The sequence below is a fragment of the Zootoca vivipara genome, chromosome 16 (genome assembly GCF_963506605.1).
Source record: "Zootoca vivipara chromosome 16, rZooViv1.1, whole genome shotgun sequence".
Classification (NCBI taxonomy): Eukaryota; Metazoa; Chordata; class Lepidosauria; order Squamata; family Lacertidae; genus Zootoca; species Zootoca vivipara.
In genome coordinates this window covers 36547419-36569312 of record NC_083291.1, presented here as the reverse complement: position 1 = coordinate 36569312, position 21894 = coordinate 36547419, and the positions used below count along the sequence as shown (strand labels likewise).

The 21894-nt window shown below is 48.8% G+C and overlaps 1 protein-coding gene across 3 annotated transcripts in view; it reads left to right on the top strand.

Annotated features, from left to right (window-relative positions):
* SLC38A5 (solute carrier family 38 member 5) overlaps positions 1-21894 on the top strand; it is a 78532-nt gene that overhangs the window by 41232 nt on the left and 15406 nt on the right. For all 3 annotated transcript variants that reach the window (XM_035140341.2, XM_060268978.1, XM_035140340.2), the window contains exons 3-10: positions 6147-6231; positions 9835-9950; positions 10740-10813; positions 11540-11632; positions 13137-13218; positions 18110-18192; positions 20131-20189; positions 20385-20537. In XM_035140341.2, coding sequence (XP_034996232.1) covers positions 6147-6231; positions 9835-9950; positions 10740-10813; positions 11540-11632; positions 13137-13218; positions 18110-18192; positions 20131-20189; positions 20385-20537 — 745 coding nt within the window. The remainder of the gene's footprint in view (positions 1-6146; positions 6232-9834; positions 9951-10739; positions 10814-11539; positions 11633-13136; positions 13219-18109; positions 18193-20130; positions 20190-20384; positions 20538-21894) is intronic.

Below are 21894 nucleotides of genomic sequence, written 5' to 3'. Positions count from 1 at the left end.
CAAATTGGCTCCAGAGGGTCCTCCAACCGTTTGGAGAACAGATTTTTTTGGGGGGGTGCTGGAGGGCTGGAGGCAGTGTTAGAAACTCAGATATATAAGCGAGGAGCCAAACAGCTCCTTAAACCAGGTCTCCAGTTGCCAAAACGGAATGTCTATTTGCCATTTTGGGGCCAGGCAGCTGGAAAGTCACATTTTCCAATACAACTTTTAGGTTCCTGAAGTTCGTTCCGATTGTGCATGTAAGGGGGAGGGATTACAGAGAACAACCCCCCCCCCTCTCATCAGAAGCAGCCCGTCTCCAAGCAGTCATGAAAGCGCGGGGTCTGAAGGGGTGAGGAAGGAGAAGGAGAAGGAGTGCCAGGGCTCTGGCAGCATTGGAGAGCCCCTGCTCCACAGGCAGGAAGAGAGAGAGGCGGGAAGGGGGGACAGGCAGAAGGCAGACCGTAGACCAGGCATCCCCAAACTTCGGCCCTCCAGATTTTTTGGACTACAATTCCCATCATCCCTGACCACTGGTCCTGTTAGCTAGGGATCATGGGAGTTGTAGGCCAAAACCTCTGGAGGGCCGCAGTTTGGGGATGCCTGCCGTAGACCCTTCCCCCCGACACCGGTATTGAGGAGGAGGAGAAAGGGGAGGAGATTCACCGTCCCGAGGCTTTTATGTTGGTCAAAGTCACGAAAAGGGGCAGTGCCGGATTCTGACTCGGTGTAAGGAGACATGAAACCAGCAACTCGTTACACTGTAAATAAGGTGCACTAATAAAGACTTTTAAAAGACAAGCATGTGGAAAGTCGTTACTCTGGAGTAGTCGTAACAACCCTGACAGTGCAGATAAAATAGAACGGATGAAATTCTACGGGGTGGGGTATTGTGCGTGAAAACAGTCCAGACCCAAGGATGCCCAGGTATGCACCTCCAGATGGTGGAGATGTCAGGTGCCAAATGCACCTGGCAAATTTTGAACTCTGGCTGCGGCGGCAAGGAGTGGAGGGGGAAAACCTGTTGCACAAGAAGGAATCTGTTGGGTGAGCAGGACAGCACAGCTGGAGGCAGCCCTGTGTACTGTAATACATACATCAGAGTAAATAAGAGGGGGGATTGGGGTGGGTAGGGAGAGCTTCTGTGCTGAGAGGTGTTACACGTCTCAAGACAAGATGTTGCTTTCTTGTCCTGCTTAAGCTTTCCAAAAGCATCTGGCTGGTTGGAGAAAGAGCACCACAGCCTTCCCCAATCTGGTGCCCTCAAGATGTTTTGGACTACAAGTTCAACATCCCCAGCCAAAACTGTCCAAAATACCTGGAGAGCACTGGTAGGGGACTGGATTGCCCATACCGTTCACCTGTTCTTACACTCTTAAGTTGGATAATGGGAAGCGGGTTGTTTAGGTTTCAAGTCCCATCGATGCACTGGGATCATATCCTGATTTTGTGTGGATTGTGGCAGTTTCCAAGACTTGGCCCTGTGTGGATGGAACAGTGTTGCACAGAATGGTGCTTTCGTTCCTCCTGCTTCCTGAAAAAAAGTGATTCTGGGGGTTGGAGTGCCCTTCCTGTGGGAGATGGGGCAGGGGGCAAGGCCAGCCCTACCACTAGACCGAGTAAAGGGGTCTGCCTCAGGCGGCAGATTCTGGAGAGTCCCTTAAGGCCTGCCCTATGTCCCCTGAGCTCAGTTAGCCCTCTGGTGTGGTGGAAAATGCTGTCCCATCACCACCTCTGAAGTAAGATATAACTCATTGATTTCTGTGCATGGAGTGAGGGGGAAATACATCTTATCCTTTAATTTACGGTAAGCAACAAAACACCAAGAGGGGGGGTGCTGCAGATTGGGGAGGGAAGTGACAGAATTCCCCCTCTTTCATGAAGAGCCAAGGGCGTAGCCAGGATCAAAACTAGGGGGGGGGGGGGCAAGCCATGATCATTCAGGGGCGGGGCCACAAAGTGGGAACGTGGGCGGGGCTACAGGGCCAGCTGGCCTGACGACATCGTGGTGGCGGCAGCGGCGGCAGCGGCCACCTTGTGCTTCTGGGGCTGGCAACGGCGGCGGCTACCCTGCTTGGCTGGAGAGGACGGGAGGGTCGGGCAGGCAAGAGGGGGTGACAGGGTGGGCGAGGGCAAGGCAAGGCACGGCCGCAGTCACGACGGCTCCGAGGCGTTGCTGCATATCAGCATAATATTTCAACCATGTTGTGGGTTCAAGCCCCACCTTAGGAAAAAATTCCTGCATTGCAGGGGGTTAGACTAGATGACCCTTGTGGTCCCTTCCGACTACAATTCTATGATTCCATTGATATATTACCATAGCATATGCATCATTCTGCTTTCTTGAATTGTCCTACTCCTAGGCATAGCAGCCAAATCCTAGAGGCCTAGGTGCCTCTCCCCCCCCCAATTACTGGTAAATACCGTATTTGAAAGAGTCACCCCCCCATTTTGATGGGCTTTCTATGTGGGGCTTATCTGCCCCCCCCCCAGTATTTTATTAAGGATGGAAGAGGGAGGGAAGGAAGGAATAATAGAGAGAGGGATACCTCATATTTGTGGGTGCCTCTGGGTGATGCTGTGAAGCTGGAACTCTGCAGCAAGAGGATGGGAGGGTCGGGCAGGGGAGAGGGGGTGGCAGGGCGGGCAAGGGCGAGGCAAGACAGGGCTGCAGTCTCGATGGCTCCGAGGCGTTGCTGCATATCAGCATAATATTTCAACCATGTTGTGGGTTCAAGCCCCACATTGGGGAAAAATTCCTGCATTGCAGGGGGTTGGACTAGATGACCCTTGTGGTCCCTTCCGACTACAATTCCATGATTCTATTGATATATTACCATAGCATATGCATGATTCTGCTTTCTTGAATTGTCCTAGGCATAGCAGCCAACTCCTAGAGGCCTAGGTGCCTCCCCCCCCCCCAAAAGAAATTACTGGTAAATACTGTATTTTAAAGAGTCATCCCCCCCCATGTTGATGGGCTTTCTATGTGGGGCTTATCTGCCCCCCCCCAGTATTTTATTGAGGATGGAAGAGGGAGGAAAGGAAGGAAGAAATAGAGAGAGGGATAACTCACATTTGTGGGTGCCTCTGGGTGACGCTGTGATGCTAGAACTCTGCAGCAAGAGGAAGATACCGGTACACCTGTACAGGAGCCTTGTAAGCAGCTTTCTCTCTGCTTGATTTACAGCAGGCACGTCCAACAGGTAGATTGTGATCTACCAGTAGATCACTGGATGTCTGTGGTAGATCACTGCTAGATCACTGGCACCCCTAAAAAAGCTCACCCAAATTTTTCCTCCTCCCTAAAAAAAGCTGAACTATGACCTGAAGCCTCAAACAAAAATGGGCCTCCCTCCCTCCTAAAAGAAGCTCAACAAGTTTGACCTAAACCCCCCAAAACAGGGCTTCCCTTCCTTAAAAAAAACTCAACAGCTTTGACCTGAACCCCCCAAAAGGGGGTAGATCACTCCCAGTTTTTAACTCTGTGAGTAGATCAGAGTCTCTTGGGAGGTGGCCACCCCTGATTTACAGTATACAGATGCAGGAGGAGGGGCAGACTGGAACACCAATGCTTTTTATAAACATCACTGTGTCTATCAAAGCTACAGCCCCCCCTTCTTATTCACTTCCTTTTAGCCTTGCAGGGCCACCTTAGTCAAATTGAATCCTCTGCACCCACATTAAATCGCCAATAGAACTGTTAACGCGATCCCTGAATGCCCATTAACAACTCCCACTGAATAACAATAGGGTGAATAGGGTGGACCTTGCCTGAAGGGATATTCTGCTCCATTGTCTTAACTGCTTAAGTACTGGTAGCCACTTTGCTTTATTTATTTGATGTGTTTTTGTTACAGCTGTCTTCCCGCCCCCAGCAAGTGGAGAGCTGCTCTTGCTAAAGCAAAGCCCTTTCCACTTCAGTTTTTGGAGGGGCAAAGTATTGGTTATGGTCTGTAAAATACAATAATTTTTTGCTTCTAGGGGGGGGGCAGCTGCCCCCTCCTGCCCCCCCTGTCTACACCCATGTGAAGAGCAACTTCAGATCCCAGCTATTATTTGCCCTTCAGGTAAACTTGGGCTGTGGAAATAATGCATTAGTCCTTAGTGAGTTCTTTCAGAGCCTCCATACTGATGTGTCAAAATTATGCAGGTGTGTCAAGGCTGTCAAATGATGGTCACACATTTTTAAAGCCTTTTCCACTGCTGGAGCAACAATAACAAGCAAGGTAGCCTAATCATTAACAGGTTTGATAATTAGGCTGGTGACAATAATAAATTAAGCTGCCATCCTTTACTTAACCTGAGAGTAAGCCCCACCGAAATGGTTGGTTCTTGCTTCTGAGTTGACACACTGTGCAGTTAATTAACTGTTGTTGTGAAAGAATGAAAATAGCTTTTGTAGTAATTAATCACATTAAAGAAAAACGGACACATTTTAATTACGCCAGGTGAGGTTTGTGTGAACGTGGATGATTCACTCAGCAATTTTTCTCTTCAGCTTTTATCCTGGAGCACCAGGGCTGGTCTGCAGTTACACAATTAAAGAAAAGAAACGGAGACTATTAAGAAACAAAGGCCAGTTTTTAAAGGCAAGGTGTGCTCCATAGGCAGCATGTTGGTTCTTCAAGCAGGATAGGAACACAGGAAGCGGCCTGACTCTGAGCCACACCATTGCCTCATATCTTCTTCTTTGGCGATCACTCGTAGCTGAGTAAGATTGTCTTCCCTAAAATGGGTTTTTGGAAGACGTCTGTGTGTGAATTTGTTTTATGTGTGTAGATCAGTGTATGCTGACTAACACACAGTCTTCACAGTAAGGCTCTATTTCAGAGGCCAGCAAACTTTTTCAGCAGGGGGCCGGTCCACTGTCCCCCGGATCAAATTTTTCTTTTTTGGGGGGGATGAACAAATCCCTATGCCCCACAAATAACCCAGAGATGCATTTTAAATAAAAGCACATATTCTGCTCATGTAAAAACACCAGGCAGGCCCCACAAATAACCCAGAGATGCATTTTAAATAAAAGGACACATTCTACTCATGTAAAAACACGCTGATTCCCGGACCATCCGCGGGCCGGATTTAGAAGGTGATTGGGCCTTAGTTTGCCTACCCATGCTCTATTTCGATGGCATGAGTATCACGATGACCAGTAGATTCTTCTCTGCTGCAGCCTTCATCCGCCTTCACAGCTATTGTAACATGCCATTTGTTATTTCCTGCCTGTTCTGCCGTTGAGGACTTCTAGGATCATTCTTTGTCTAGCTCCTTCCCTTTGACCTTTTGCCTTGGGTGACCCTGCTGGGAGTACAAGACTCCTGATGGCTTCGCTCACAAGGGTCATAGGAACGGGCAAGCCCACTCACCAGGGCAAGCCCACTCATCCAGCGAATGAGATTGCCTCATATAACCCAGTATGGTCTACACCAGGGGTCCCCAAACTTATGTCGCCGAGTGCCGGTGCCGCCAGTGCCGATCGCGCTGCAGGCCGGAGCGCGCGGGAGCACGCACCCATACACATGCGCACACACGATTTCTGGCGCACATCCGGGTCGCCAAAACACAGGAAATAGCTTGTGCGCGTGTGCATGGGCCTGCTCCGGCCCGGAAGTGCACTGGAAATTACGCTTGCGCATGCGCACAAGCTATTTCCAACGCTCTGGCAGCCACGCCATTAAGAGTGGGCGGCGGCAGCGGGCGGCGGGGGTCTCTGGGGGCCGCATAAAAGAGCCGAGCGGGCTGCATCTGGCCCCTAGACCTTAGTTTGGAGAAGACTCTACACTGACTGGCAAAGGGTTTCTTTCTCAGCCCTACCTGGCGATGCCTGGGATTGAATCCAGACCCTTCTGCCTGTGGAGCAGCTGCTCTACCACTGAGCTATGACCCTTCCTCGCTGGGATGTTAGGTTCTCCTTCACTGCAGCCAAACTTCCGGCAATCAAATGGCGACAATATTTGATGGGGGAATTGACTGGCTTGCTGAGCTGTCAGAACAGAGCACCCGGGGGGTGGGGGTGGGGGGAGACAAAATGTGAGAGGATTTGCTTTGGACAGAGCCATTTCGCAGGCTTGGAGCCTGGGGTTCTTGCTGAAATGCCAAACGGGAATAGCTTTGACTCTGGGGCTGTGTCCATTGCCCTGATTCTGTGTTTCTTTCCCTTCCAGCTATGAGGAAGAAGAGCGTGCTTTGACTGAGGAAGAAGAGTTCCTGCCCCACATTGCTAGCAAGAAACTGAACCAGTTCACTGACGTAGGTGGCCGTAGAGCCCAGATATTCTCATCTCACCCTGGGTAGAAACTGAGACTATTGACACCCATTCTTAGGATATCTGCTTTCTTTGAACTCCAGTGTTCCACATGCCCTCTCCCTAACCATATATAGGATGGTCCTCCATACTCAGAATTTATGGGGTTGGCAAGGGGATCTGTGCATGGCCAATGGATATTGCAACCTTTGCTTTCCTCCTCATCCCTGCCAGAAGTTTTGGCCACTTCTAGAGGGACCCAGGTGGCGCTGTGGTTAAACCACAGAGCCTAGGGCTTGCTGATCAGAAGGTCGGCGGTTCGAATCCCTGTGACGGGGTGAGCTCCCATTGCTCGGTCCCAGCTCCTGCCAACCTAGCAGTTCGAAAGCACGTCAAAATGCAAGTAGATAAATAGGAACAGCTACAGCGGGAAGGTAAACGGCGTTTCCGTGTGCTGCTCTGGTTCGCCAGAAGCGGCTTTGTCATGCTGGCCACATGACCTGGAAGCTATACGCCGGCTCCCTCGGCCAATAATGCGAGATGAGCGCGCAACCCCAGAGTCGGTCACGACTGGACCTAATGGTCAGGGGTCCCTTTACCTTTACCTTTTTAGAGCTGAAGCACGCCACCAGGAGTATCACATGCCATCTCTTTTCCTGGATTGTGCCATTCCGTTCAGACGGCAGGTGGGGAGGCTGCATTGAAGGATCTCCCATTTAAACCAGTTCGTGCTAACAGAAAACCAGCATGGGATAGATGACGCTAGACACAAGAGCTGTTCTCCCCAACATGCTAGCGTTATATGTGGAAGGATTTTATTATGTTAGGGAAGCATTCAAGCATTGTGATTGCACCCCTCCAGTCAATCTCCAGTGGCACATTCCAGTAGCAAGAGCTGCACCCGAACAAGGCAACCAGTTCCTCTTTTGAGATTCCATTTTTATCATTGTCCACAGTTTCTCCCTTCATTCACTTGCTTGCCTCTTTTCTTTTTAATTTCTGCTGGTTCTCTGTGGCCCATTTCCTATTTAATGATGCTTACTGTGAGCTCATATGTATATTTATATCCATTCCATTGGATGCCAGGCTTCAGGCTCACGACCAACAGGAACCTCTTCAAAAATAACAATTTATTGATTTTCCAAAAAAATAGAAAAGAAAAAATTCATAACCAAATTAAACCATAATTTTTTATTCAACTACCCTCCACTCCCCCTCTTGGTTCCATTATAATATACTTGTTTATGCACATCCATAAAACCATATATACTTAACAGTCCAATTTTAAAACCTCCTTCATCTTATTACAAGTGACTTTTAAAAGTTATACTAATGTAAAAATCTGTACACAAAGCTTTTAAAAATATGTATTGAACAGTTGCTCTTTTTTGTAGTAATTTGTCCTGCATAGTTCAGTAATTTATTTTGCCAGTCTTCTTCTTGATCTTCTTTGGCCGAGGTTTCTTCCTTCCATGGGGCTGCTTGGTCTTGGCCTGTCATCCAGTCTCACATATCGGAACAGAGTCTTTCTCTCAAACAGTCCATCAAGTCCTGTACATATCAATATCATAATTTTTTTTCACCCCCCAAAATACATTTTCAAGCAGCAGACAAATACCGTGCAGTTTGGGCATCTGAAGCAGGATTGTAGCATTTCCCCATGTGGAGTCTGCTTTATTTTGCACATGGGGAAATGCCATTTTGCCTCTGTGCCCGCTCCCCCCTCCCAGCAGCACAGAGCATCTCTTATTGGCATAGTAGGTGGTGGCAGGCAGCAGTGTTGGGAGGCTCCTGTTGAATTTCATCGGTGATGTAAATGGCCACACACTTGTCCCTGCTGTAATGCACAGGGCCGGCCCATGACGGTTTGACACCTGAGGCAAACCACAAAATGGTACACCCCCAACCAGGGAGCAAAGGGGGAGCGAAGATCTACACTGGACACACAAAAGGGGAATCAAACCAACCTTCCTGGATGGTTGTTGAAGTGGGAATCAAAGGCCGTTGTGGCGGTGGTGTGTGTGGGAAGGGGCCTGCTCTGAATCACATTGGGTGGGTACAGAACCCAGGAGACCCCAGAGGGCAGCCCCCCACTTTCCTCCCTAGGAATGGGAGGAGACCAGCAGTGCCTCCTATTTGCCAAGAGTCCACATTGGGGGGAGGGCTGCCAAGGAGGTAGCGGATAATAATAATAATAATAATAATAATAATAATAATAATAATAATAATAATAATTTTTTATTTGTACCCCGCCCATCTGGCTGAGTCTCCCCAGCCACTCTGGGCGGCTTCCAGTTGAATATCAAAACAATACAGCAATAGTACAATTACAAAAGTCACAAACAATACATAAACCACATCAAAAAATACACAACCGAATAGAAAACAATTTCGACATAAATCGAAATCTAAAACTAAGAATACATCCTTAATACAGCTCTCCAACGTGTGCACCGCAGCCATTGATTTCACCATGGCAGCAGCAACAGGCAATGTCTTTCTTGGAGGTCAGACATGCTGCTCCTATGGATCCTGCTGCCTGAGGCAGTCACCTCACCTTGCCTCATGGGTGGGCAGGCCCCAGTGATGTCTGCCATTTTGTCCCCTTTTTAAAAGTCTCTTTAGAGTATAATTATAATTATTAATTCTTTAAGAGAAGAGACATTAAACCCAAAATAGGCTAGAGGGCCAGACTACCCACCCAGCAGATAACCAGACCCCACATCCATAATTTGTCACTGAAGAATGCCAGTCCCACTGAATCTGACTACAATGGTTGGTTCCATATCGGTTGGATGCTAAAGTTGAGCTTCCGTGTCAAAGAGTTAGAGACCTGTCTGTTCTGAACTCTGGCCATTCTTCTCCTAGAAGCTGACTGCCAGTCCTACTGTTGTCTCTCCTCCTCGTACCTTGCGCATCAAAACTGTCCTGCCAGTTTAAAGCCCCACCCCCACCCCACTTCCTTATTCTGCCTTTCAAGAGACTTTCACTAGCCCAATCTGCTCCAGATGCTCTGAGGCCTGAGCAGAGGAGCATCTCCCAGTTCAGACTGAGGCGCTTCCCCAGTCAGCAACCCCCATCAGCCCGTTATTCTAGCCAGTGGTTAAGGATGATGGGCTCTGTAGTCCTTCAACAGCGGGAAGGGACCAGGTTGAGGAAGGCTGGTCTAAACATTTGCACTATGCCTTGCCTCCCAAATTCCTCCTGCCAGCCAAGACCTAGGACCCTCTGCCCCCCCCCCAACTACTAGCATGAACACCATGTTCTCCAAGTTCCTTTCTCTTCCTGGCTCCTGGATTCTGCCATTGGCGCCAGTCCCTTTATGTCAGGAGTGAGGAACCTGTGCCCCTGCAGATATTGCTGGACTCCCAACTCCCATCAGCCCCAGCCACCATAACCAACGGTCAAGGATGATGGGAGCTGTAGTCCAGAAAGTCGTATGACCCCCTTTCCCTGCTGTGCTTTGTTGTTCTTGTCGTCAACAATGCATTTCCCACAACACGGTCTCTCCCCCTCCACAAAAGCGAAACCCTTTGCATGCGTTGCGTGCGCCCCGCCATTTATTCTCTGACCTGGTTTTTGACTTTTCCTTCCCCTCTGACTTGCAGTTTGAGGGGAAGACGTCCTTCGGCATGTCGGTCTTCAACCTGAGCAACGCCATCATGGGCAGCGGCATCCTGGGCCTGGCCTACGCCATGAGGAACACGGGGATCGTCCTTTTTGTGTGAGTGCCCCTGCTTAGCACACACCAGCCAGGGAGGCTTCAAAGCCCTGGGGAGAAGGTGGGAATGTGCCCCACTCATCCCACCCAAGGGCACAGGCCTTTGGCAGGGCAGAACGCACAGAGTTGCCTCTGGGGAGCACAGCAGAGCAGCAAACTCCCAAGCAGGGGCTCGTGGGAGCAGAGGAAGCGGCCCAACACAGAGCCAGACCATCTAGATCGGTAGCATTTGCAGGGACCTGAGATGCCAGCGATGGAGCCCGGGACCTTCGGCATGCGAAGCAGATGTGCTGCCTAGAACAGAGAGGTCCAGCACGTGGCCCGAGGGCTGCATCCGGCCCTCAATGCCTTTTTGGGCTGCCCTTCCTTGGCAACATTTGATTCTCCCCCTTCCCCAGCCCTCGCCCTGGCTTCCCACATCTGGGTAAGTGAGGCATTGGGAAGGAGGCATGAGGCTTTCCCAGGGTCCTAGAGCCTCCTTCCTAAAGCCTACTTAGCGCTTTGCCAGCTTTGGGGGAAAGGTGGGAGGGCTCTAGGACAAATGTCGGCCTTGCTCCCCGTCTGCCCAACAAGGAAGTGTGCAGCCCATGGGTCCCACATCAAAGTACACTTGCTGCCCGCTTGGTATGAAAAGTTGGACTGCCCTGGTCTGAAGTTTGATAGGACTCTGTGGCCTCTGGGATTCGGTGCCTGGCTGCCGGTGGGGGGGGGGAGGGAGGGAGTTAGTTGGCAGGCCCTGCCCCTGGGACAAGAGCGTGTGGCTGATCTCGCTTTTGTCCATCTTTTCACTAGGGTGCTTCTGATCTGCATTGCTTTGCTGTCCTCCTACTCGATCCACCTGCTGCTGAAATGCGCTGGTGTTGTGGGTAAGTTGTGGGCAGCGGCAGAAGCCCTTCGCTGCTCCTCGGATGCCATCTGTACTCGCCCCAGGAGGCACAAATCAAAGGTGTTCTGGTCGAGGGGAACTTAATCCCTCTGCCTGGAGCCAGACAGTGTCTTTAGAAGAGAATTGTAATTGGTTCGAGAAAGGTTTCACGGACATGCTGTATGTGTGAGCGCACATATCTTTATTTTTCCTCAGTGCTGCCTCTGGCTGAAGAGGTTTTGAAGGCTTTTGGAACAGTGCCGACACTTGCCAAATCTGACAAGCCATGGCAGATAAACCCATGCTTTAAAAGTTCTACTCAGCCTCTCTTGCACAACTTCTGCCACCTGCAACTTCCAAAGTGCCCAGAGTCCTGGTTTTTAGAATGATTGAGGGATGAGGTGAATTGGCATTTGCAATTGATTTAGATCTCTGTAGTGTTTTGTGTCAGCTGTGACCAGGCAAGCTATCCCTGAAGAGCATGTTTGGGCCTCCATTCGCTATCTTTATGTAGAATCGCACACTTTCCTGACTAGGCAGGATAGGGAATGTCTTGTGAGAGCTGGAGTGGGGAGTGGCGATGTTAATGGTGGGAGAAGTCTCACTGGTAAATAGAGGGGAGGGGGAGGAACTGGTGACACTAACCGGGAGCCATGGGTAACAAGGTGAATTCCTAGCTGTTTGTAAAAACAAGAACAACAAGAATCTGTCTCTCTCTTTCATCTAGGAATTAGAGCCTACGAACAGCTGGGGCTCCGGGCTTTTGGCCACGGGGGCAAAGTGGTTGCAGCTGTGATAATCTCGATACACAACATAGGAGGTAAGGGCTTGTTCCGACCCATAGATATTCTGTGAGGCTAAGAAACAATCGGTCACAGTAACACAAAGCCCACCCGACCCCCTCCACAAGTCTGGGGCTCCACAACCTGTAGGTATTATTGATTGTCTCCCAACATAATGGTAAGAAGCATCTCATCCTTTCAAGCATTTCCGTTTGTGCAGTAGAACTTCCTCCCGCTCCCCCCCTCCATGCACCCCCCCAAATAATAATAATAATAATAATAATAATAATAATATATTTATACCCTGCCCATCTGGCTGGGTTTCCCCAGCCACTCTGGGCGGCTTACAACAGAAAAATGAAATAAAATAATTAAACATTAAAAGCCTCCCTAAACAGGGCTGCCTTCAGATGTCTTCTAAAAATCTGGTACCCGGTAGCTGTTTTTCATCAGTAGTTGTTTATTGCCTTGACATCTGATGGGAGGGCGTTCCACAGGGCAGGCGCCACCACCGAGAAGGCCCTCTGCCTAGTTCCCTGCAACTTGGCTTCTCGCAACGAGGGAACCGTCAGAAGGCCCTCGGTACTGGACCTCAGTGTCCGGGCAGAACGATGGGGGTGGAGACGCTCCTTCAGGTATACTGGACCGAGGCCATTTAGGGCTTTAAAGGTCAGCACCAACACTTTGAACTGTGCTCGGAAACGTACTGGGAGCCAATGTAGATCTTTCAAGACCGGTGTTATGTGGTCTCGGCGGCCGCTCCCAGTCACCAGTCTAGCTGCCGCATTCTGGATTAGTTGTAGTTTCCGGGTCACCTTCAAAGGTAGCCCCATGTAGAGCGCATTGCAGTAGTCCAAGCGGGAGATAACCAGAGCATGCACCACTCTGGCGAGACAGTTTGCAGGCAGGTAGGGTCTCAGCCTGCGTACCAGATGGAGCTGATAGACAGCTGCCCTGGACACAGAATTGACCTGTGCCTCCATGGACAGCTGTAAGTCCAAAATGACTCCCAGGCTGCGCACCTGGTCCTTCAGGTACTGGTCCTTCAGTACTTCTGTCTTGTCAGGATTCAACCTCAATCTGTTAGCCGCCATCCATCCTCCAACCGCCTTCAGGCACTCACACACTCCAGGCACCAAACTGCTCCAGGGGTTCCCCCAACCCTTCAGAGAAGATTTGGGAGGGTGTGGGGCTTGCACAGGGTGATTAGAGGAGGAGAAAGTCTTCTTGTGCAAATGGAAATCCTTGCACTTACAGGGCATGTTACTTGGATACTGCCCTGATTGTTTAGTCCATTTGTCTGTGCCAAATCTATCCTGTATTACTGCTAGCAGGAGAGAATGTTGTGGGCAAAGAATTGTGTAGGGTGCTGAAACTCTCACGGTTTTCTCATGAATTCCGCATCATGCCTGCTACCCGATTTGGCTCAGTTGGGAAATGGTGGGAAAATTCTGTCCTGTGGCCCTGCTGATTGCTCTCCTCCTGCCAGGTCAAGAAGGGAAATTAAGGGAATCCTCCTGATGGCTTTTTCTCTTTTCACAGCAATGTCCAGTTACTTGTTTATCGTTAAATCTGAGCTGCCACTCGTGATCCAAACTTTCTTAGGGCTGTCAGGGGACAACGGGTAAGCAAAACAACCTCCAGTTCAATTCTCAGCCCCGCACTAACCTTCCCCCCTCGGTTGTTTCTGTTTTCCTCTTCTAAAAAATTAGGAAGGGCTGGTAACCGCACTCAGTGTACACATTTAGTCCAAAAATAAATAGAAGGTGACTTAGTAGGGCCTCACTTGCTCTTGCTTAAACCAGAACATCTGCAACCTTTCTGAGCCCTTTTGGCATTTTCAAAAAGAATTGTGAGCGCTGCAACAAAATGGTTGCCACGTCGGGCTACGCCAGCCACAAAATCCCTGTGGTGGCCTGTGGAATTTGGTACGATTGCTGTCCCCTCTCCTCCTGCCTGGCTGGGAGCAGGAAAAAGGGAAAATGCACAGAGTCCATATCTATCCAAGGCGGTGTGTGTGTGTGTGTGTGGAGAGGGGTGGGAACACGACACAAACATCTGTCACCGAGAGAGAAGGAGGTTGGAAAGCAAGCAAACAGACCCCAGAAAGAACTATGGCTGGCAGGGGGAAATGGGATGGCAAACCAAGGAACAGAACTTGGGTATTTGGGTAGGAAGCATCAGAACCCCAGAGCTGAGGAAGGGCAACAACAAACACAAACCAGCTCTGGGTTTAGGGTGGTGTGGGTGGTTGCCCCGCACAGGGTGCCAAGCTGGGGGACACCAAATTGGGGAGATGTGCTATTGAGAAGATCCATTTGAGGGTGCCAAATTTTGGCCTTGCTCAGGGCGCCATTTTGTGAAAGGTTGCCAGAGTCTGCCCCTGCACGAACTTCCAGAGTGGAGGGGAAAACAACCACTGATGATGATGATTGATTTATACCCTGCCCATCTGGCTGGGTTTCCCCAACCACTCTGGGCAGCTTTCAACAGAGCATTAAAAACAGAATAAAACTTCAAACATTAAAAACTTCCCTAAACATTAAAAACTTCCCCTTCAGATGTCTTCTAAAAGTCAGATAGCTGTTTATTTCTTTGACATCTGATGGGAGGGTGTTCCACAGGGCGGGCGCCACCAACGAGAAGGCCCTCTGCTTGGTTCCCTGTAACTTCGCTTCTCGCTTCTTCAGGTATATACAAAAGAACCCTTGCAAGGAGGGGGACCAAACACTGACACTCCCCCCCACCCCGCTGTTGTCAAGAAAGAGAGGGGAATAAACAACAACAATAGCTCAAGCTCCCAGAGGGAAACACACACACGCGCACGCACACACACAAACACGGTCTTCAATTCCTTCCTTCTCTTCCTCCCTCCTTCTTTTCCTAGGCATCATTACTCCTATAGGCACCATGTTGAGGACAACCAGACTTGACCCCTAAGTACTACTAAAGCAATTAACACCTATTTCCTCAACCCCTAGTGTGAACATAGGGAACCTGCAGCCCTACAGATATAGTTGGACTAGAATTCCCAGCATCCCTGACCCACTGGCTCTGCTGGTGGGGGATGATGGGATTTGGAGTCCTGGAAGCTCACCCCAGGTTCCCTGGCCCTGCCTGGATGCATTCCTCAGCTTATTCCACAGGAGTTTTTTTTGTGTGTGATTTCAACTTTGTAACAGTTTTTTTATTAAAGAGTTTTATTACAATGAAAAGAATTATTAAAATGTACACATTTAAAATGAAAAGAAAAAAGAAAAAAAGAATAAAGAATTTAACACATTGGAATACATTTGTCAAGTATTGAAAAGAAAGCTGATAAGAAATATAAAGGTATAACACATTGCTTTCGAGCACGAAATAAAGATCAAATCATTGCATAGACCTCCACCGCCTTCCACACAGTAGTTAACATTATGTTCATTAAATTTCCTGTCTTTCCATATTTTTTACATATCCAACAAGTAAACTGTTCTGTACATCTATGCTTATAATTTTTTCTTCTTACAAGGTTAGTCTATGTTTAGGCGTAACAGTTGTTTTTATTTCATTTAACGACGGCCAACAGATTTTTAAACTAAAATCTGTTTTTGAGCCAGTGAAAACACCCAGTAGTTTCACATCAGAGTCAACTTGGGGGCAGCACCCAATCACATCCGTGGTTATTTTAAGGATCTGAACCCACACTGACCTTCCCTCTGGAGCCATCGTAGGACCACTGTGACCTGCGATGAAAGTGGATCAGGGTTCTTCCCCTTCTCTCTCTCTCTCCCCCCCCCCCCGCCATCTTGGCCCTTCCCTTCAAGCTAGGTCTGATGCGAGGCCTTTGGAGCCGTTTTATGGAGGGAAGCAGCTGGCCATTTTTGGCTCCATTTCCCTTCTATAAATGGCTCCCAGTGTGGGGCTTGCTGCCCTCTTCACATGCCTTCCTTGAGCAGGAGAGTTTCTGGGGCCTGGCTGCCCCCAGCCATTCCTCAGCAGTGTCATGAATTGGAGGACCCGACCCCTCTCAAACAGAAATGTGTAGGGCACATTCCCCCCCCCCCCAAAGTGAATTACAACCCGCCCCCTGACAATTGTACTTGATGTTCGCTCTGAACCTGGGGCCAAACTACCACTTCAAAACACAGCTGTGTTGTAACATTATCCAGTCCAGAGTTAGATAAAAGGAAGGAGAAAAAGTGGCTGGAAAAGAAGGAGTTTTTGCAGAGGAAAGTGACCAGAAAGAAGAAGGCTAAGCATCCCTCCATTCCCTGCCGTTACTGCACCAAAAATCACCCCCCCCCCCGTCTCCAAGGTTGCCTCATAGCAAAGTAACCTATGGGCTAATGTTTCACATAGCTGTGTTGTGTAACATGTTGTTTGAACCTCACACCCCCAGCTGTTAAAAACAGTAAATCAAAATGCAAAGTTTCTGGGGTGAGGGAGAATCTTGCTCAGTCAGCCTTGAGGTCCAGGGCTGCTACTGTTGGAGAAAGTGTGCCTGTGAGTTGGATAAATTGTATTCACTTATTATATTTATAGACCACCTTTTTCTTCTCCCTCCCCCCTCCAATTTTATCCTAACAACAACCCTGTGAGGTAGGTTGTTCCAGCTGAAGGGGTAGCCCTGGAAGCTGGGAGGGTCCTTGGTGGGCTTCACGGAACTTTAATCAAGAGCATGGTAGAAGAAAACTTGCCTTCCATTTCACTCATAAGGAAAAGAAAAGCTACACCAGTAGTGATGTTTGGAAGTGAGAGCTGGACCATAAAGAAGGCTGATCGCCGAAGAATTGATGCTTTTGAATTATGGTGCTGGAGGAGACTCTTGAGAGTCCCATGGGCTGCAAGAAGATCAAACCTCTCCATTCTGAAGGAAATCAGCCCTGAGTGCTCACTGGAAGGACAGATCCTGAAGCTGAGGCTCCAATACTTTGGCCACCTCATGAGAAGAGAAGACTCCCTGGAAAAGACCCTGATGTTTGGAAAGATTGAGGGCACTAGGAGAAGGGGACAACAGAGGATGAGATGGTTGGACAGTGTTCTCGAAGCTACGAACATGAGTTTGACCAAACTGCGGGAGGCAGTGGAAGACAGGAGTGCCAGGCGTGCTCTGGTCCATGGGGTCACGAAGAGTTGGACACGACTAAACAACAACAATCTTTTGGCTGATTATGTGGAGCGACTAAAAGGGGGTGGGGGTTGTCACTGTGTACAGTTAAATTCACTTCCCGCAAAATGCTGTCTCAGGGTAGTCCCCTGGTCTAGAAGACGTTTTGTGGTTTTTATTCTCATGCCTCCACTTGGAGTCACTGGGGTTAGGAAAGTCCGTTTTTGAAAACTAAAAATTAAAGCTATCAATATTCTGTTGAGGCTTCCTTATACGGTCTGGTTCATCCAGCGCTGTGCCACCTCATCTTGAGAGCTGCTGGATCTCCCAGGCTTCTGGCAGAGGGCCTTTCCTAGCATTTGGTACCCAATATACCTTATAAATTGCCTAGTTAAGTAGAAAAATAGAATAATACGACTAATAGAATAATAAAATAGAAATACGACTTAAAACGATTATAACCACAATATAGAAACACATAAAACATGCAAAAATCAATGAAGCAGAAATCCAGAGAATGGAGGACAGGGTCTGATCTTACGGGTCAGGGAAAGCCTGGGCAAAAGATAATTCTTCCCAAGATGTATGAAGCCACCAAAGGGAAGCACATTCTACAGTACAGGGGCAAAAGCAGAAAGTGCAGGCTGTTTTGGGCCACCACCCTATGATATTCTGTAGGGTATGATGCCACAAAGTCTTACCAGACAGGTGATCTTTCAGGGAACCTAGACCTGAGTTGTTCAGAGCTTTGTGTGTCAACAAGACCTTCAACATGACCTGGTAGCTGACTGACAACCAGTGCACATCCTCAGTACCGGTGTAAGGCGTGCATGCCCAGTGGCTCCTGTCAGCCGCCCGGCTGCAAAATTCTGCATTATTTGCGGCTACTAGATCCATCCCAAGGGAAGCCCCACGCAGAGCACATTGCAGTAGCAGGGAATGGCAAACCTGAGTCTGTTGCAGCAGAAATAACCCAGAGCCTTGAGGCACTTTAAAAGGCATTTGCCATGTGGACAAGCTTTCTGATGACATGGACACCAGCTCCCCCAAACTTTATAAAAGCTGCTAGTCCTTGAGGGTAGCAGGAGCATTTGTTGCTTTTTGTTACAGCACGTGTAACATGGCTTCCTGTTTCAGAAGTATTCTGCTGGTTGTTCTTGCTCATTAATATCCATATAGACTTAATGGAGGCTCGGACAGGATTGAGTGAGCAGATGCCAAGGAGAACACGGAGCCTGCTGCTTTGCAGCCGCTGTGCAGAAGGGGGAATTCAAGCTTGTTGCGCAAAGGCGAGGAAAGCTGCCCGAATTCCCTCTTGGATGCAACTGTTAAAGGGCAGGAGCCCTGTTTTCTTTTGCCTCTTCACCCAAGGGGGAAAACGTAGCATCCATTGCCTGTTGTGACCTTGATATTGTTTCGTTTTCAGAGAGTGGTACATGAACGGGAATGTCTTGATCATCATTGTAAGCGTTTGTGTCATCCTGCCCCTGGCTATGATGAAACATTTGGGTAAGTGGTGGAGAGCATCTCTCCATGGTGGATAAGCAATGGCCCAGCCACAGTGTGTGTGTGTGCAGGGCCGTCTTTACCAGGGGGTGCAAGGGGTGAGCGCCGAATTCTGGGGAGCACCAGGCGCCCACCGCTGAAGCCGCCTAAGCTCTTAACTATCTACCTGGCGGGCGATTGGTGACTGTGGCAATGTCCGCTATGTATTGGCTGCCGCTGCGTCAATCATGAGTGACAGGTGGCTGCTTCCGCTGATTGGGCAGACGATAGGCGGCAATGGCGGTGCACGTGATTGCAAGCGGCGCTCCGGCGGGTGAGTCAAAACAATGTTTAATTTGGGGGCTCTGGGCGGATCTTTGCACCCCGGCGGCGCATATGCTAAAGACGGCCCTGTGTCACTGCAATGAACATTTCCTTCCTTCTTTCCTGAGAGTTGAAGGCAATGTTGTGTGCTGTTTGTGTCTCTCCCGCCCTCTGCTGGAGGGAATCAGCTTTGGCGTCATATGAGCAGCATCCTGTTTTCACACTGTCCCGCCAAACCTTCTACTTTCTCCGGGGAATTCCTGCTCCCTGTATGCTTGCATGCCCATGGGAAATGTTGCGGGTGAAGAAGAATCTGTATGTCCTGTTGCAGGGGATTGGGCCAGTCTTCAGAAAATTATTTTAAGTAAATAAATAGGTGTCAAAGTTTGCTTCTAGAGTAGGCTGTCACTTTTCTTCTGTGCTCCCAGAATGTTCCTGGAATGAAGACAGGGTGGTCCGTGGCCACCATTAAGAGGGTCCTTTCACAGATGGAAGTAAAACAACACACACACACACCCTTTCCTGGTCAAGTAATTAATATTTTTTAAGGAAGCCACTGTATCTCCACTGCAAGCAGACCTCTGCCCATGTGAATCACGGCAGTCCCTTCCAGACAACCTATTTATGGAGCATTCATTCTGTGTTAGCACAAAGTTTGCAGAGAGGTTAGACAGCACTAGCTTTTTATGTAACACTTGGTTCCGATTTGTTTGCATGGAAGTTACACGAGGGCGTGTCGGGCAAGCGTTGTCTCACGCTACCCAGTGCATTTTTCTGTCACTTTTCCTTATTGCGAAAAAAGTATCAATTCTTTTAGCGGAAGCAGGTTTGCTTTTAAACAATGCCTATTCATCTTCAGTTGTGCAACTTGAATTTGTTGGTGCATCATTGAACCCCATCACAAAATAGTGGTGTTCTGGAAGCACCCAGTAAATATCTTCACCGTATCCCCCCAACTTCCCTTCTGTATGGCAGCCTAAATATGCTTACTAGTACAGCAAAACTGCAGAAATTTTAATTTCAAGTATTCCCCCCAGCCCTAACCCTGCTTGTATGTATGTATGTATGTATGTATGTATGTATGTATGTATGTATGTTTGTGATCAGGGCTCTTGTGCCTTTTAGCAGAATGATAGGGAGAGGTCCAACAGGTGCTGTTTTTGTTGGCATGGAGCAGGGGTCAGCGACCTTTTTCAGCCGTGAGCCAGTCCACCATCCCTCAGACCTTGTGGGGGGGGCGGGCTATATTTTTTCGGGGGGGGGGGAATGAACGACTTCCTATGCCCCACAAATAACCCAGAGATGCATTTTAAATAAAAGGACACATTCTACTCATGCAAAAACATGCTGATTCCCGGACCGTCCGTGGGCCGGATTGAGAAGGCGATTGGGTCGGATCCGGCCCCCGGGCCTTAGGTTGCCTACCCCTGGCATAGAGATAACATGGTGAGCACGAAATGATGTTGTTTACAAGCAGGTTGAAAAGAACTGAACAGGGGGCCTGTTCTAATCCTTTTTATCATTTACTCTATGTGGAAGCTTGATGTGAACTAACTAACTCTCTCTCTCTCTCTCTCTCTCTCTCTCTCTCTCTCTCTCTCTTTCTTTCTCTCTCTCTTTCCCTCCTTCTCCTCACAGGTTATCTTGGTTATACCAGTGGACTCTCCCTCACCTGTATGTGTTTCTTCCTCATCTCGGTGAGTTGACGGGAATTTTCTTCTCCCACCTGGAGAATTGTGTTTTCTTTATAAGCTGCCAGGTCTAACAGGAAATGGGTATCCAGGGCTACTAGTACTTAACGCAGAAATGAATTTTGGGGCAGCTTCTCCCTCCATTCCTTGCTCCTTTTCCAAGCTTGGTATTCAACATCAGTTTTCATTCCCGCCATAAAGGTGATCTACAAGAAATTTGAGATTCCCTGCCCCCTCAATGGGACGCACTCTGAAAAGCCCCCCGTCTACTATAATGGGAACAATGGCACTTTGGGGTCTGATGATGACGATGATGATGTCTGTGCTGCTGAAGTCTTCACTGTCAACTCCCAGGTTAGTAGGAGGGATCCTGAAAACTTCTGGGGGACGTGTAGTGGCTTAAAAGTGGCTGCAAGGCATAGAGAAACTGCATCAAATGAAGAGCTTAGAAGTGAACTTGTAGATTTTTATGGGAGATCTCATAGCCCGTGTGTGTGTGTGTGTGTGTGTGTGTGCGCGCGCGCATACTTCAAATGTGGGTCTGAAGTAGGGATCCGGGTGGCGCTGTGATCTAAACCACTGAGCCTCTTGGGCTTGCTGATCAGAAGGTTGGCGGTTCGAATCCCCGCGACGGGGTGGGCTCCTGTTGCCCTGTCCCAGCTCCTGCCAACCTAGCAGTTCGAAAGCACGCCAGTGCAAGCAGATAAATAGGTACCACTGTGCCAGGAAGGTAAACAGCGTTTCTGTGCACTCTGGTTTCTGTTACGGTGTACCATTGTGCCAGAAGTGGTTTGGGCAAACGCCGTCTCCCTCAGCCTGAAAGCAAGATGAGCGCCACAACCCCATAGTCGCCATTGACTGGACTTAATCTGTCCAGGGGTCTTTTACCTTTTACCTTTTACTTCAGAAATACCAGGAAGACATTTCATTTTCCAGTAAGTGAGGAAGACGAATGCCAAGCAAACTTGAGTAAAAACTACTGGCGGCTCACTTGGGCTTGCTATGGACAGGGGACTCCAAAAAGTTTGAGAAATTATGAAGACAACCCCTGACAAATCATTTTCCAAAATGTTTATGTATACATCAGATACTGTAATTCTGGAATGAAGCTAGGATTACTTTTACTCATAAAACATCAAGGTAGTTTAAACCAGGAATGGGCAACCTTTTCCATGAAGGGCCTCTTCTCCTCAGGGGTGGCATACTAGTGGTGGGCAGGATTGGTGCAAGAAATGGGGGGAGCCCCTCCTTTTCTGCCACTCCCCTTGCACTCATTTTTACCACTCTTTGTTATGTGACCCTAAGGCAGGCATCCCCAAACTGCAGCCCTCCAGATGTTTTGGCCTACAACTCCCATGATCCCTAGCTAACAGGACCAGTGATCAGGGATGATGGGAATTGTAGTCCAAAACATCTGGAGGGCCGAAGTTTGGGGATGCCTGCCCTAAGGTCACAGGCTGATGATTCCTGGTATGGACCTACTGAACTGGGACCTGCTGAATTTTCCCTGCATAATTGACTGAGCAGTTTAAAAAAAGACAGTCTGTAAGTATAAACTTCAGGAGCAGGTTTCATATTTAGGGACGAACTTCTCAGGTAATATCAGAACAGCCTTTGCAATAATTAATTCCCATAATGCTATAATAGTGAAGAAGCTACTGTGAAGTTCATGGATGCAGATGAAGCATTTGATGCGCTAGAATGGTAATTT